The 14548-nt window shown below is 44.4% G+C and overlaps 1 protein-coding gene across 8 annotated transcripts in view; it reads left to right on the top strand.

Annotated features, from left to right (window-relative positions):
* LOC122565381 (transducin-like enhancer protein 4) overlaps nucleotides 1-14548 on the top strand; it is a 212787-nt gene that overhangs the window by 85615 nt on the left and 112624 nt on the right. For all 8 annotated transcript variants that reach the window (XM_043721306.1, XM_043721301.1, XM_043721304.1 and 5 more), the window contains one exon: nucleotides 10398-10472. In XM_043721306.1, coding sequence (XP_043577241.1) covers nucleotides 10398-10472 — 75 coding nt within the window. The remainder of the gene's footprint in view (nucleotides 1-10397; nucleotides 10473-14548) is intronic.

Below are 14548 nucleotides of genomic sequence, written 5' to 3'. Positions count from 1 at the left end.
GAGAGGGAGGTGGGGAACTAACATGAGGGGAATTATGCCTTCAGAGAGTTTGGGCAAACGCAGAGGGCCTATGTACTCATGCTGTGCTGTAACCATTTTGATGTTGGGAATGTTTCTTCCGCATTGTTCTTGATCCTGTATGGCTTACTGTAACCATGGCTGGAGACTGTGCTGAAGAATATGGTGTAGATTTGTTGCTGGCAGTAACATCTCTTCTCCTACAGATCTTCTGTAAAGTGTACTTGGAAGTGTCAGAGATGAAACTATTAAGTTAATGAACTGCACAGGATTAATTGCAGTATTGAACCGAGAGTGGTCAGGCACCAAATCATTTTGACCCATGAGAAGCCACAGTATTAAGATCTTGTTAAGGATAGCCCAGGATGTTAATTTGTTGGACTAGTCTTGCTGCAATGCTCCCAATCTGGGCCCTGTAACTGCTTCTTTGTATTTGGAGGGAATTTGTATTTCAGAGCCAACAGGTTTTGTGGAGAACAGCCTTTGTTTGGATTTTATTTTACAAATTTGTGAAGTCTTCATTATTGTGACTTTATTCAGTTCATGTTCTTTGATTTCTTTTTGGGAGTGTGGATATGGGGCACAGGGAAGGAACCGTAGAACTAGAGGTTTCACCTGTCATTAAAGGGGGCCATTTGGCCCATCATGTCTGCTCGGGATTTTTCCTCAACCAATCAGAAGCCAAGGCCACTGCCCCTCGTTCTCCTCAAAGTCTTGCTATTCACCTTCAAAGAGTTATTCAATTTTCCCTCAAAGTGAAATCCCTGCCTCAACCATTTCCTATGGAAAAGCATTGTTGGAGTATTCCATCAGGCATGTGATGGAATACTGCTCACTTGCCTAGATAGGTGCAGATCCAACAATACTTAAGAAGTTAAAAATCACACAACACCAGGTTATAGTCCAACAGGTTTATTTGGAAGCTCGTGCTACAACCTGGTGTTGTGTGACTTTTAACTTCGTACACTCCTGTCCAACACCGGCATCTCCAAATCATGCTGACCATCGAATACTTAAGAAGCTTGACACCATCCAGGACAAAGTAGCTGCTTGATTGGCATCACATCCATAAACATTCACTCCCTCCACCACTGCCACTCAGTGTGTACTATCTACAAGATGCACTGAAGAAATTCACCCAAGATCCTCAGACAGCACCTTCCAAACACACAACCATTTCCATCTAGAAAGACAAGGGCAGCAGATACATGGGAACACCAGCACTACCAAGTTCCCTTCCAAGCCACTCACCGTCCTAACTTGGAAATATATCACCGTTCCTTCACTGTCGCTGGGTCAAAATCCTGGAATTTCCTCCCGAAGGGTATTGTGGACAGCAGCGATTCAAGAAGGCAGCTTGCTACCATCTTTTCAAGGGCAACTAGGGACAGGGCAGTAAATACTGGCTAACCAGTGACAATCGCATGCCACAAATTAATTTTAAAAAGTGTGATTATTAGCTTGGGGGCAGGTCACAGATTTTTATTTTTGTATACATGGGATTCAGACATTGAAACTATGTAGCTGGGGGAAATCAATAACAGGATGAAATGTTCTTTAGCTCAGAGCTAGGCCAATTTGGAGGTGATGTAGCTGAGGCAGGTAACTGTAAATGGGGTATGGATTAGTCATCATCTAATTGATGAGCAGAACGGGTTTGAGGTGCTGAATGACTAACTGTTGTTTCTCAGTTCAAATACATGTCTCTGGCTACTAATAGACTCCTTCATTAATAGCTGTGCCTTCAGACAGGCCCCAATATGTAGAACTATCTCTCTGAACCTCTTTTGAGTCCCTCTCCTCCTTTTCAATGCTCCTTAAAATGTACCATTTGAGAAATCTTATTGGTTCCTGAATTAAAAGTTCTTCATTCTCTGGCACAAAGAGCCATATTGGACTCAAAATGTTAATTCTGTTTCTGTGTCTACACATGCTACCAGACCTGCTTAGTTTCTCCCAGCAGTTTCTGATTTTACTTCTGATCTCCAGCATTTACAATGCTGTCCTTTTGTTAGTTAGCACGGGGCCCTGATAACTCCTTACATCACACAGCATCATGTGTTTGATAACAATCTCAGGGACGTTTGACTCCATGAAAGCTGCTATAAAAATATAGGTGGTTGTTAATGACCTTGGGAACTTGCTGATAATACTAACATTGAGAGCCTTGCAACCTTGTTCACTGATATAAAAATGTGACTGAAGAAATCCAGGTCATTTACTGGTTGCTAGCTTGAAGTCAGCTTTGGCGTGAATCAGCTTGCTTTCAGCCTTTTAGCCTTGTATATATAAAAAGACCCCCTGATTTCTGACCCCGTCCCTGTAAGGGGCACCTTCCTTGACACCTTGAGATGTCAACGTAAGAGCATATGAATATATCCATGAAATCAAGACAGAAGACCATTTAACCCTTCCATCCTGCGCCACCATTTCAGCAGATCCTGGATTATCTGTTTATGTTTTGAAATCTGCACTCCATCTACTCACGATAGAATCTTCTTAAGCAAGGGAAGCAAAGGCTATCCACCTCCACCTTAAAAATATTTAATGATTATCCCCATACCTCTACTTTGAAAATATTTAATGAACACATCACCTTCACCTTAAAATATTTAGTGCCTTCCCCCCATCTCCACCTTAAAAATATTTAAGGGGCCCCTTCCATCTTAAAAATATTAAATGACACCCCACCACTAACTTCTGAGGCCACAAGTTCCAAATCTGAACAACCACCTAAAAACAAATTAAAATTCCCCTTGTCTGTGTCATAAAGTCATGTACAGTAGATCGACAGCACTGAAAATGGCCCTTCTGTTCATCGTGTTTGGGGCTGCAGTGCTGCCTCACAGCGTCAGGGTCCCAGGTTCAATTCCAGCCTCGGGCTGGGAGTCTGTGAACCACCGCAATCTGCGGTTGCAGGGGACTGCCGTGTGCAGCATTCTCCATCCCTGATTCCTGAAAGAGGCGGGGGGGGACTCACCGTTGCTCTACTCTGGAAAAACTAACCTTCCAATTGCTATTCTTTGCTATATTATTACTAGCATGAACATTCTCCAAGAAAACTCTCTATTTATATAATTGTAATATTTTCTGCATCTCTGAGGTTTTTTTATTTGCTCATGGGATGTGATGTTGCCAGCTCAGAACCCACAAACATTTATTGTACGTAGTGATTATTAGGAACATTACGTTCACAGTCTTGTCTGCCTGGGCTAACATCAAGTTATTAACTCACATAGAGCCTCATGCTTCAAGTTAGCCGATGGTAAGATGGAGTCTGAGACCCTTCGATCACATGCTATGATGCAGTGATGATGTCATGGCAACTCTCTTCAAGGTACACTTAACCAAGTGACAGATCACATCTAGTACGAATGGCTGGATAATGAGCAGGCAGTAAGTTTGCAGATGACACCAAAATTGGAGGTGTAGCGAACAGCGAAGAAGGCTACCTCTGATTACAACGGGATCTTGATCAGATGGGCCAATGGGCTGAGAAGTGGCAGATGGAGTTTAATTCAGATAAATGCAAGGCACTGCATTTTGGGAAAGCAAATCTTAGCAGGACTTATCCACTGAATGGCAAGGTCCTAGGGATGTTGCTGAACAAAGTAACCTTGGGGTGTTGGTTCATAGCTCCTTGAAAGTAGAGTCACAGGAAGATAGGATAGTGAAGAACGCATTTGGTATGCTTTCCTTTATTGGTCAGAGTATTGAGTACAGGAGTTGGGAGGTCATGTTGCAGCTGTACATTGGTTAGGCCACTGTTGGAATATTGCATACAATTCTGGTCTCCTTCCTATCGGAAAGATGTTGTGAAACTTGAAAGGGTTCAGAAAAGATTTACAAGGATGTTGCCAGGGTTGGAGAATTTGAGCTATAGGGAGAGGCTGAACAGGCTGAGGCTGTTTTCCCTAGAGTGTCGGTGACCTTATAGAGGTTTACAAAATCATGAGGGACATGATAGGGTAAATAGACAAAATCTTTTCCCTGGGATGGGGGAGTCCAGAGCTAGAGGGCATAGGTTTAGGGTCAGAGGGAAAAGGTATAGAAGAGACCTAAGGGCAACTTTTTCATGCAGAGGGTGGTATGTGTATGGAATGAGCTGCCAGAGGAAGTGGTGGAGGCTGGTACAATTGCAACATTTAAGAGGCATTTGGATGGGTGTACGAATAGGAAGGGTTCGGAGGGATATGGGCTGGGCGCTGGCAGGTGGGACAAGATTGGGTTGGGAAATCTGGTCAGCATGGACGGGTTGGACCGAAGGGTCTGTTTCCATGCTGTACATCTCTATGACTCTATATACACTCTGGTCTGTTTTCCCTTCCCAAACCCAGAGCTGCAATGAGTATCTGTCATGTCCCTTGTTATTAACCAAAGAGGAGGTAAATGGCCTGGTGGTGTTATTGCTGGGCTGTTAACCAAGAGAGTCTCTGGGGACCCAGTTTCAAGTCCTGTCATTGAATTCAGTAAAAGTCCGGAGTTAGGGGTCTAATAATGACCATGAATCCATTGTCCTTATTAGGAAAAACTTGTGTGGTTCACTGATGTCCTTTAGGGAGGAAAATTGCTATCCCTAACTGGTCTGGCCTACATGTGACTCCACACCCACAGCACTGAAACAGACCCTTTGGTCCAACTCATCCATGCCGACCATATATCCTAACCTAATCTAGTCCCATTTGCCTGCACTTGGCCATTTTACCTCTAAACCCTTCCTATTTATATACCCATCCAGATGCCTTTTAAATGTCATAATTGTACCAGCCTCACCACTGCCTCTGGCAGCTCATTCCATCCACGCACCATCCTCTGCGTGAAAAGGTTGCCCCTTTGGTCCCTTTTAAATCTTTCCCCTTTCACCTGACATCTGTGCCCAATGTGGATGACTCTTAACTGCCCTCTGGGCAATTAGAGATGGGCAATAAATGCTGCCTAGCCAGTGATGCCTTCAGCCCATGAATGAAGAAAGAAAGAAAAGTAAGCAAAACACTGACTGTCAATTGACTCCTTTCAAGTCAAGACGTTCTCGTTTTTCTCCAGCCTTCTTTGAAATTGAATGTTTTCATATTTGGAAGCTACTCTTGGCTTTTCTGTTTGCCACACTGAATGCCTATGGTATATCTCCTGTGTCCTAGTGATCGTTACTGGACACTGTGCTGGAATTGATAAGCTAGATATGCCGAGGGAAGAGAAAGGGTTCTTATGTTGACAAGTGGAGGAAACTAGAGTATAAATTGTGACAGACACACTGAGAGAGAAATCTGGCTCGATGTGCAGACCAAACATTGGGAAATACAAGATTGATCAATTCAGATCACATTCCTGATGAAGAGTTTATGATCAAAACATTGATTTTCCTGCTCCTTCGATGCTGCCTGACCTGCTGTGCTTTTCCAGTGCCATACTTTTTAACTCTGATCTCCAGCATCTGCAGTCCTCACTTTCTCCTTCACGTTTTCTGAACCCAATTCGAACTTGTTGCTCTAAATGGGTTACTTTAATTGTAACAAAGTCAAGCTTACTGATGAAGCCATCTGTATTTTTATGCTTCAGTGTGGAGAGAGATGCATTATGAGTCCTGACTTCAGTTTAAAAACTCTGTGAATAATGATATCAGTGAAATCTCCCCCAGGTGAAAGTGAGGACCGCAGATGCTTGAGATCAGAGTCGTGAGTGTAGTGCTGACAAAGGACAGTCAGCATCTGAGGAACAGGATAATCAATGTTTCAGGAAGGGTTTATGCCTGAAATGTCAATTCTCCTGTTCCTCAGATGCTGCCTGGCCTGCTGTGCTTTTCCAGCACCACAAATCTTCCCCCAGGCCTTGGGAAAGGGTGTTACAGTCGAGAGTTTGATCAGTCATTAACACCAGACTACAGCATGTTTTGTCCCCAGTCTAACACTTGGAAAGGTAAAAACAATGACTGCAGATGCTGGAAACCAGATTCTGGATCAGTGGTGCTGGAAGAGCACAGCAATTCAGGCAGCATCTGATGAGCAGCAAAATCGACGTTTCGGGCAAAAGCCCTTCATCCTGATGAAGGGCTGTTGCCCGAAACGTCGATTTTGCTGCTCGTCAGATGCTGCCTGAATTGCTGTGCTCTTCCAGCACCACTGATCCAGAATAACACTTGGAAAGGTTGAGGCAACTCAGAGGATAGTATGCTGGTGAATGCTTAGACATCTGCCAGGGCTGTAAACTTTTTCCAAATGTGAAAGAATGAGGAAGGAATACTTAGTGCCTTCCACAACCCCAGGATATCAAAGTGTAGATGCTATTGGATTACTGAAAACACAGCAGTCAGTTTGCATGCAGCTCCTGCAAACTACAATGAAGTAAATGAGCTGGTTATACATTGGAACTTTGTCTGAACGGCCCGATAATGGAGGCACGTTTGGGCCTCACCATTCAGGCACAAAGTGTGTTGCCATTCTAAAGAGGCTAAAGCTCTCCGCTAATACTTGTGTGTTCGTTAAAATTAAAGGCTTGTATTTTTACAGCCTTTTCCTGACCACCGGTTATCTTAAAGCACTTTACAGTCAATCTAATACCTTTGATGCATAGCTACTATTGTAATATAGCATACAGTTCACACTTCAAAGCTACACAGGAATGCAGGAACCTCAAGGTGCTGGAGCAGGACCACCACCACTGTCTGTGCAAGACTCTGTGAATCTGCTGGGAAGACAGATGCACCAATGCCAAGCAAATATCCACAGAATATAACCCCCCTCCCCCCCACCACCACCCACAATCGCCGATCAGCTGCAATGGGCTGGGCTTATCATCCGCATGATCAACACGAGAGTCCCCAGTCAGGTGCTCTACACCCAGCTCTGAAACGGCAGGCAAGCCCCAGGTGGATAAAGAAAATGCCTCACGGATACCCTCGAGGCCTTTCTGGCGAAGTGCAGCATTCCCACAGACACCTGGGAATCACTGGCCCAAGACTGTCCAAAGCAGAGGAAGGAGCATCTGGGAAGGTGTTGAGCACCTCGAGACTCGCCGGCGGGGAAATCGGAAACCGGAACAGCGAAGGGAGCGTGCTGCCACACCCATGCCTCATCTACCCCTTCCCGTGACCACCTTCTGCCCCAAGTTTGGCACCGGTCTGTACAGCCGCCCACAGACTCAACCTGAGAGTAAAGAGAGTCATCATCATCTGTGACAGATCGCCGATGACAATAGCACACAGCAAACCTGCACAACCAGCCCTGCAAACCTGAGCGGATATAGCGTTTTCATGGTCTTATTCAGGGAAACACTATTAGCCAAGGTGCGTGAGGCAACTCTTCTCCTTTTCTTCAACATACAGCATAAGAGTTTTTACATCCATACAAGTCAGGCAGATGGGACCTGGGTCCAGTGATTGGTCCTGAAGACGATACATCAGGCAGTGGTACAGGGCCTCCGTACTGTTGTGTTCAGCCCTGGTTTCTATACTCAAGCCCTGAAGTTGAACTTGAACCTGACCATTCATGGGTGAAAGTGGCGCCAACTGAGCCAATACTTTCAGGGGTAAGTGACAAGACCCTGTGAACATTCCCATGCTCAGTAGTTCTTCAGAATATTTAGTATCCACTCATTCAAAGCATGTTGGCGCTGCACTCATCCAGGCAAGTGGGAAGTATTTCCTCTCACTCCTGACTTGTGCCTTGTAGATTGTGGACAGGCTCTGTGGAGTCAGGAGGTGAGTTACTCTCTGCAGCATCCCTAGCCTCTGACCAGCTCTTGTAACCACTCTGTTTATATGGTGAGTCCAGTTGGGTTTCTGGTCCATGGTAACTCAGAGGATGTCAGTACTGAGGCATTTGGTGATAGTAACGTCAAGGAGTAATGGTTAAATTGTCTCTTATCGGAGATGGTCATTGCCTGTTATTTGTGTAGTCCGAATGTTACTTATTATATCTGACTTCAAAGTGAGAAGCAACAGTCATTTCACATTATAGGGCACAGCAACCCATTTTCCTAATTACTGCTCCAGGTCAAAATCTTAAAATACCTTGGACCATCATCTGAATGGGTACATGAATAGGAAGATTTTAGAAGGATATGGACCAAATGCTGGCAAATGGGACTAGATCATTTTAGGATATTTGGACAGCACGGACAAGTTGGAGTGAATGGTGTGTTTCCATGCTATACATCTCCATGACTTTCAAACTCATTAAAATTGATTGGATACAAACGACTGAAATAAGTAAGACCCTTTGATACCATTGTTGATTGTATGAGAAAATACATTAGTGTGTAACAGAGATTTCTCATCTGCAGACTACTAATTTGCAGGTTAATAGAAAACTACGAGTAGAATTACACATTGCCATCCCAAAGTGCCAGTAAAAAAAATCCCAAGGAAGTGTATGCAATAAAAATGGAACTAGCAGTTGCTGTAAACCAGGAACCGTATGAGGAAATGACCTGTTAACAATGAGTGCAAGAGAGACCCCAGTCTCAGCTGCGTGAGAGTACAAGACATTTGGATCCTTTTAGGTTCAACTCCATTTGCACAGGTATTGAGAGACTGCTCAATCTCACACAAGTCACTTGTCAAAACTGATGAGACTCATCTGAAAGATTTCCAGGTAGCGATGGAAAATCCCTAGTAAGCTGAGATTTTTCATAACTTAGTTTGTGTATTGCACTTCACGCTAAATGTCCTGTTCATCAGTCAGACTTCCAATTTCCACCTCCCCAACTTTGCCCTCCTTGACGTTTTACCTCACACTCACTGTTGGGAATATCCCCTTGACGTATCTCATTCTAGCCGGGATTTTCCTGAGGCCAATCGTCTCTGTATGGCTGATTCCACTCAAGTTACCAGCAGTCTCACTCGCAGCATCTCTCCAACTCCTTCCAACCTTAAGGGCAGTGTCTTCCACATTGCTCGGTGCCACATTTTGTGGTGTGGGTGGGTGGGTTTTAATCAGTCGGCAGGGATTTGGTTCAGGACCCTACCACCCTCCTATCTCAAGTCTGATTCAGTCTTTGGTGAGGAGGCCTCAGGACAGTCTTTCTGACCCACTGCCAATTGAGAGTCTTGGTTGCCCAATTAATGCCCATTAGCTTTATCTGACGACTGCTGGCATCAGCCCAGTGGTGGGCAGGGTCTTCAGGTGGCAGAAATAATAAAAGAGAATCTGATGTAGCTGTTTGCCAGCTTCTAGGGCAGTGTGGTTGGAAGAGGGTTGGTCTAAGTCAACCCACATGACCATTTTTCACTCAGTCTTTAAGACTGCCTTTTTACGTTTGTAACAACCTGATCTCCCACTGACTCAGCTCATCTGGAACCCTCCTCAGTGACCTCATTACCTTTAGGTTTGGCCCTTCCAACATCTCTCCAGGCTGGTCTCCTGCATTCTCCTCTCTGTAAACTTGTGGCTGCCCAAATTCCTAGCTCCTTTCACCTCTCACCATGTGCTCACTGACCTACATTGGCTCCTAGTCAACACAACCTTAAATATGTTCAATTACCAGCCTCCATTGCTCTCTGGCACAGACAATCCTAAAGATTAACAACTCGCTAAGAGCAGAAACTTCTCATCATCTCCAACTTTGATGGAAATCCCAGTATCACTTGTGTCAATGGAGGTGGGCAGAGCTACTGTTTTTGTCAATATTTGTTAATCTATTTGTGAACAAGATAATTCTAAAATGTTTGGATGGATTTCAACAAAACGGATTGCACACACAAAATGTGACTGAAGGAAGAAGCAATTAATTTGATTTTGAAGTTCCTATTTGTATTTTCAGGTCACTCCCTTGCCTCATCCCTCCCTTGCTCAATAATCACCTCCAGCCCCTCAATGTTTGGCACTCCTTTTATGCTGACCTTCTGAGCATCTCTAGTTTCAATCTCTGCACCCTTGGAGATCATGACTTCAATTGCCTGGACCTTATATTCCAGATAACCTTGATAAAACCTTTCTACACCCAATCTCCTCCTTTGGGCCTGCTGTGCTTTTCCAGCACCACAATTCTTATGTGGCTCGCTTTCATATTTTGTTTAATAATGGTACAGTGAAGCATTTTTGAGTATTGTTTGACATAAAAGATTATATAAATAATAGATAATAAGATTAAATAAAGCTGTTGTGGATGCTTTTTTTTTTACAAGTTCTGAAAAGAGTCACTGAATCAGAACTGAAAACTCTGATTACTGTCCACAGATGCTGCCAGCAATTTCCAATTTTGTTTTCAATTCCCAGCATACACAGTTCTTTCGGGTTTTTAAAACATTTTTTAAGATTAAGGAGTTGAATTGTGGCGAAAATATGCATGTTTATAGAAATGAAAAAAAGAACTTTTATTCCTTTGAAATATATTCTTAAATGTGTCTTTTGACTTACTCAATACTCTTTCTGGTTCATTGACAGCATCAACAACAGGTAGTGCAGGCAATAGAGCGTGCCAAGCAAGTCACCATGGCTGAACTGAATGCCATCATTGGGGTAAGTGCCCACCTTCTACCCTCTGGTTAATGTGAGAAGGAACTGTGTTGCACCCTAAATGTTTACTGAGGATTTGGGGTCAATTTTTGTCCACCAACATTTACTTCATTCATAATCTTTCCAAAAGCTTATTACATAGCCAAATGTGGTACAATCCATGTTCTGTTAATGCAGCATGCAGCACTCCTGAGACTCTTCAGTGAACTTACAATTTACTTGTTATATTTACAGTATACATTTCATATCAAATGTATGGCTTGAGGGGGTTTTTACATGGTCTCCAGATTTTGGATGTAATACAGCAAGTGGGCCTTCTACATACTCTGTGTGGCCTGTCCCCAGTGAAGCATTGCAGCCTAAGTGTGACCATCAGCATATATTCCTGGACCTCGTGTGTGTCAGTCTGTAACACTAGATCGAGGACAGCTGTGTGCATTGTAAAACCATTAAGACTTTGACAGGCCAAAGGGGGTCTTTCACGAAGTTAATGGTCCTCCAGCAGCAGTTAATGTTCGTGTCTGCGTCTGACCCAGAATTGACGTGTGTTTCCAACTCGTATTAAACCAATTCTTGTTTGCTGGACTCATTCACTTTATGAACAGCCAAGATTGAGGACAAAATGCCCCACGCCTGAAAGTGATGCTTCTGGCTTGGACAAGGTTCTGCTGTCACTCATGACTCCTTCTCCTTGGGCAAGAGAAACAAGGCGATTTGTTTTACCTCTTGGCCCGTTTAGAGAGGAGACGGTCGAGAGAGGATTTGATTGAGGTTTTGAGAGGTTCTGGACAGAGTAGACAGGGGACAGAACAAAAGGACAAGATCAAGAGGACATGGGTTAATACTTATTTGCCAAAAGACAAAATGCAATGGGAGAATTGTCTTTTTTCACACGGCGAGTGGTTTGATTCAGGAATGCATGTGATGGAGGCAGGTTCATTCAGCACATTCGAGAGGGCACTAGATACTTACATAAGTATACATACTGAGTGGGGTTAAAGGGAAATGATGGGAAAATTGTACTAAGTCATTATGCTTTTTTGGAGAGCTGGAGCAGGCATAATGGGCTGAATGGCCAGATTGATGAAGTGGTGACATGGGGCAGCATCCCCTTTGATTCTGTGCTCCAGTAACATCATCATTTGTTTCTTTAGATAGCGAACATGCAAATTAGGAGCAGGTGTAGGCCATTCGGCCCCTTCAGCTCCACTCGACTGTTCATTTCGTACCTGCTGATCTGATTGCGGTCACAACTCTATGTTCCTGTCTACCCCTTAATTAGGAGCAGGGAAATTCATTTCTCATACACTCTGCCCCCAGCTATCCACAGATGCCCAAAACCCACACCCCACCCCAACAGAGTCTCGAAACCAATCCAAGTATCCCTGCTGCTGTGGCTGAAGCCAGCCTCTGAGCCCAGGCTTAAGAGCAAAGCTAGGACCTTGCTGGTCCAAGGGGGTTAAGGTTCACATCCTATTTCTTCACTGCATGGTTCTGCAACCATCCAGTAATGCTGACAATGCAAGATTGCAGCAGTAATAACCAGGGGCAGTTTTGCAAGCAGCGGTGAGCTAGTTTTGTCTATCTGATTGCTCCTTTGAAGTTTTTTGAGACTGTGCACTGAGTTCACATTTCCATTGGACAGACTCCAAATGTTGCTGAAGATTTGACTGTACCCTGTGTGGGAGCGGACAATTATTAAGACCCCTTGACTGCCAATAGTCATTGAAGTTGAAGATCGGTACTGAGAGTATACCAGCAATAACAACTTGTATTTATGTAGCACCTTTAATGTGGGGAAACATCTCAATGTGCTTCGCAGAAGAGAAGTCAGATAAATGTAGGCACTGAGCCAAAATAGTATCTATTGGAGAGGGGTGATTTAAAGCTTGGGTCCTGAGGAAGATACTGAAAAGCTTCTTCAAAGAAGAGGTGGCCATAAAGAGAGGTTTAACGAGGGAATGACAGTGTGAAGGGCAGAGACAGCCACCAGTTTTACAGCAAAATGAGCTGGAAGGGCGATTGCACAAGCAGTCTGAATTAAAGAGATACAAAGTTTTCCGAGCATTGTTGGGCTATAGGAGGGTGGCAATGACAGAAGAGGGTAAGGCTGTGGAAGACTTTGAACATAGGATGAGAATTTTAAATTGGAGGCATTGAGCCCTGAGAGGAACAGACCCAACTAGGAACAGAAGGGCAGGGAGACAGTGATGACTGCAGATGCTGGGGATCAGAGCTGAGAGTGTGTTGCTGGAAAAGCGCAGCAGCTCAGACAGCATTCGAGGAGCAGGAAAATCAACGTTTTGGGCCGGAGCTCTTCATCAGGAATGAGAGAGACAGAAGGACAGGGTCCAAGCTCCAATTCATTTTGTTTTCCAATTAAATCATGGCTGATCATCTGGCTGTCTTGGTTCCGTAAACACTTAATACCCATGTCCTACAAAACTCTGGTGACTTGCAGTACCATAACCATTTGAAATAACTGCACAGAGGTGGTCTACCATCATCGATTCACCCTTTATTTACAGAGAATGATCCGGCTCCCTCAGAGCCAGCTCTCAGTGTGAACAGTATCTCTAACACTCTCTAACAGAGAGCTGGCTCTGAGGGAGCTGGATCAGTGTGAATGACTCTCCATGTATTAAAAAAGGGTGACTTGGTGACAGGGGAAATAAAAACTCCTGTTTATATCTGACAGCCATGGCTCCCTGATTGGACCAGACTAGCAGCCCCAATCAGGGAACTCATATTCTAGGAGGTACACCTTGCTGACCTCATTACAATCACTACACCATTCTTGTACTAAGTAGCTGGACAAGTTTAATAAGGTATTTGAACTTAATTATTTTCATCCAATGTATTAATTAAAGCTAATTCAGTGAAGCCCAATTAAGTTGTCTATGTTCTGGCATTTCTCTTGAGCAATTTCCCATAAAATTCATTGCGTGTGTCACAGCCTCAGTGATATTTTCATGCTCTCTTGAGCTCAAGAGAATGCTCTGATCCCATTTCAAAGCTGAATTTTTTAGTAGTTTCTAATAAAACACCCTTTCATCTTGTAGCCATTCGTGAACCTAGTCAACTGAGCCCATGAACTGATGCTGTTGCTCACTGCCTCATTGCAGTGTCACTTTGCACAGAGGCCTGCAAATAAGTTGCCATAACAACCAGCAGAGAACATCCAGCACAAACGCCGAACTCTGTGTTGTTTCTTCAGCAGAGGGTTTCCTCCTCTTCCCCGATTTCTTCCCTTTTGTGTTCTACAGGCATAGGTCCTTCATGTAATGGTGCACGCCTCCTAACTCCCTCACTCCTCGCTTCCACCACCCACCATGACCAATATAAGCGCGTGTCCATTCTTCACCTGTTGACCCACAGCAGGCTGCTCTTGGTCATGTCCAAAGTCTGTTCACATTTGCAGAGGGGTCTTTTTTTTTTAATTCACTCGCAGGATGTGGCTAGGCCAGCATCTATTGCCCAGAGGGCAGTTAGAGTTAACCACATTGCTGTGGGACTGGAGTGACATGGTAGGGAAAGTCAGGACTGCTGGAGAGTCAGAGTCAAAACGTGTGGCGCTGAAAATGCGCAACGGGTCAGGCAGCATCCGAGGAGCCGTAGAGTCGACATTTCGGGCATAAGCCCTTCATCAGGAGCATAGGCTAGACCATGTAAGGATGGCAGATTTCCTTCTCTAAAGGACATTAGTGAACCAATTGGTTTTCCTGACAATGGTCATCTTTAGACCTTTAATTCCAGATTCTTTATTGAATTCAAATTCCAGCATCTGCCATGGTGGGACCTGAACCCAAGTCCCCACCCTCCCATCCTGGCACTTTCCCCTGCCACCGCAGGAACTGTAAAACCTGCGCCCACACCTCCTCCCTCACCTCTATCCAAGGCCCTAAAGGAGCCTTCCACATCCATCAAAGTTTTACCTGCACATCCACTAATATCATCTATTGTATCCGTTGCTCCCGATGCGGTCTCATCTACACCGGGGAGACTGGGCGCCTCCTAGCAGAGCGCATTAGGGAACATCTCCGAGACACCCGCACCAATCAACCAAACCACCCCGTGGC

Source organism: Chiloscyllium plagiosum, chromosome 31 (assembly GCF_004010195.1).
Source record: "Chiloscyllium plagiosum isolate BGI_BamShark_2017 chromosome 31, ASM401019v2, whole genome shotgun sequence".
Lineage (NCBI taxonomy): Eukaryota > Metazoa > Chordata > Chondrichthyes > Orectolobiformes > Hemiscylliidae > Chiloscyllium > Chiloscyllium plagiosum.
Note: the sequence above shows the minus strand (reverse complement) of the source record. Positions and strands in the feature narration are given on the sequence as shown.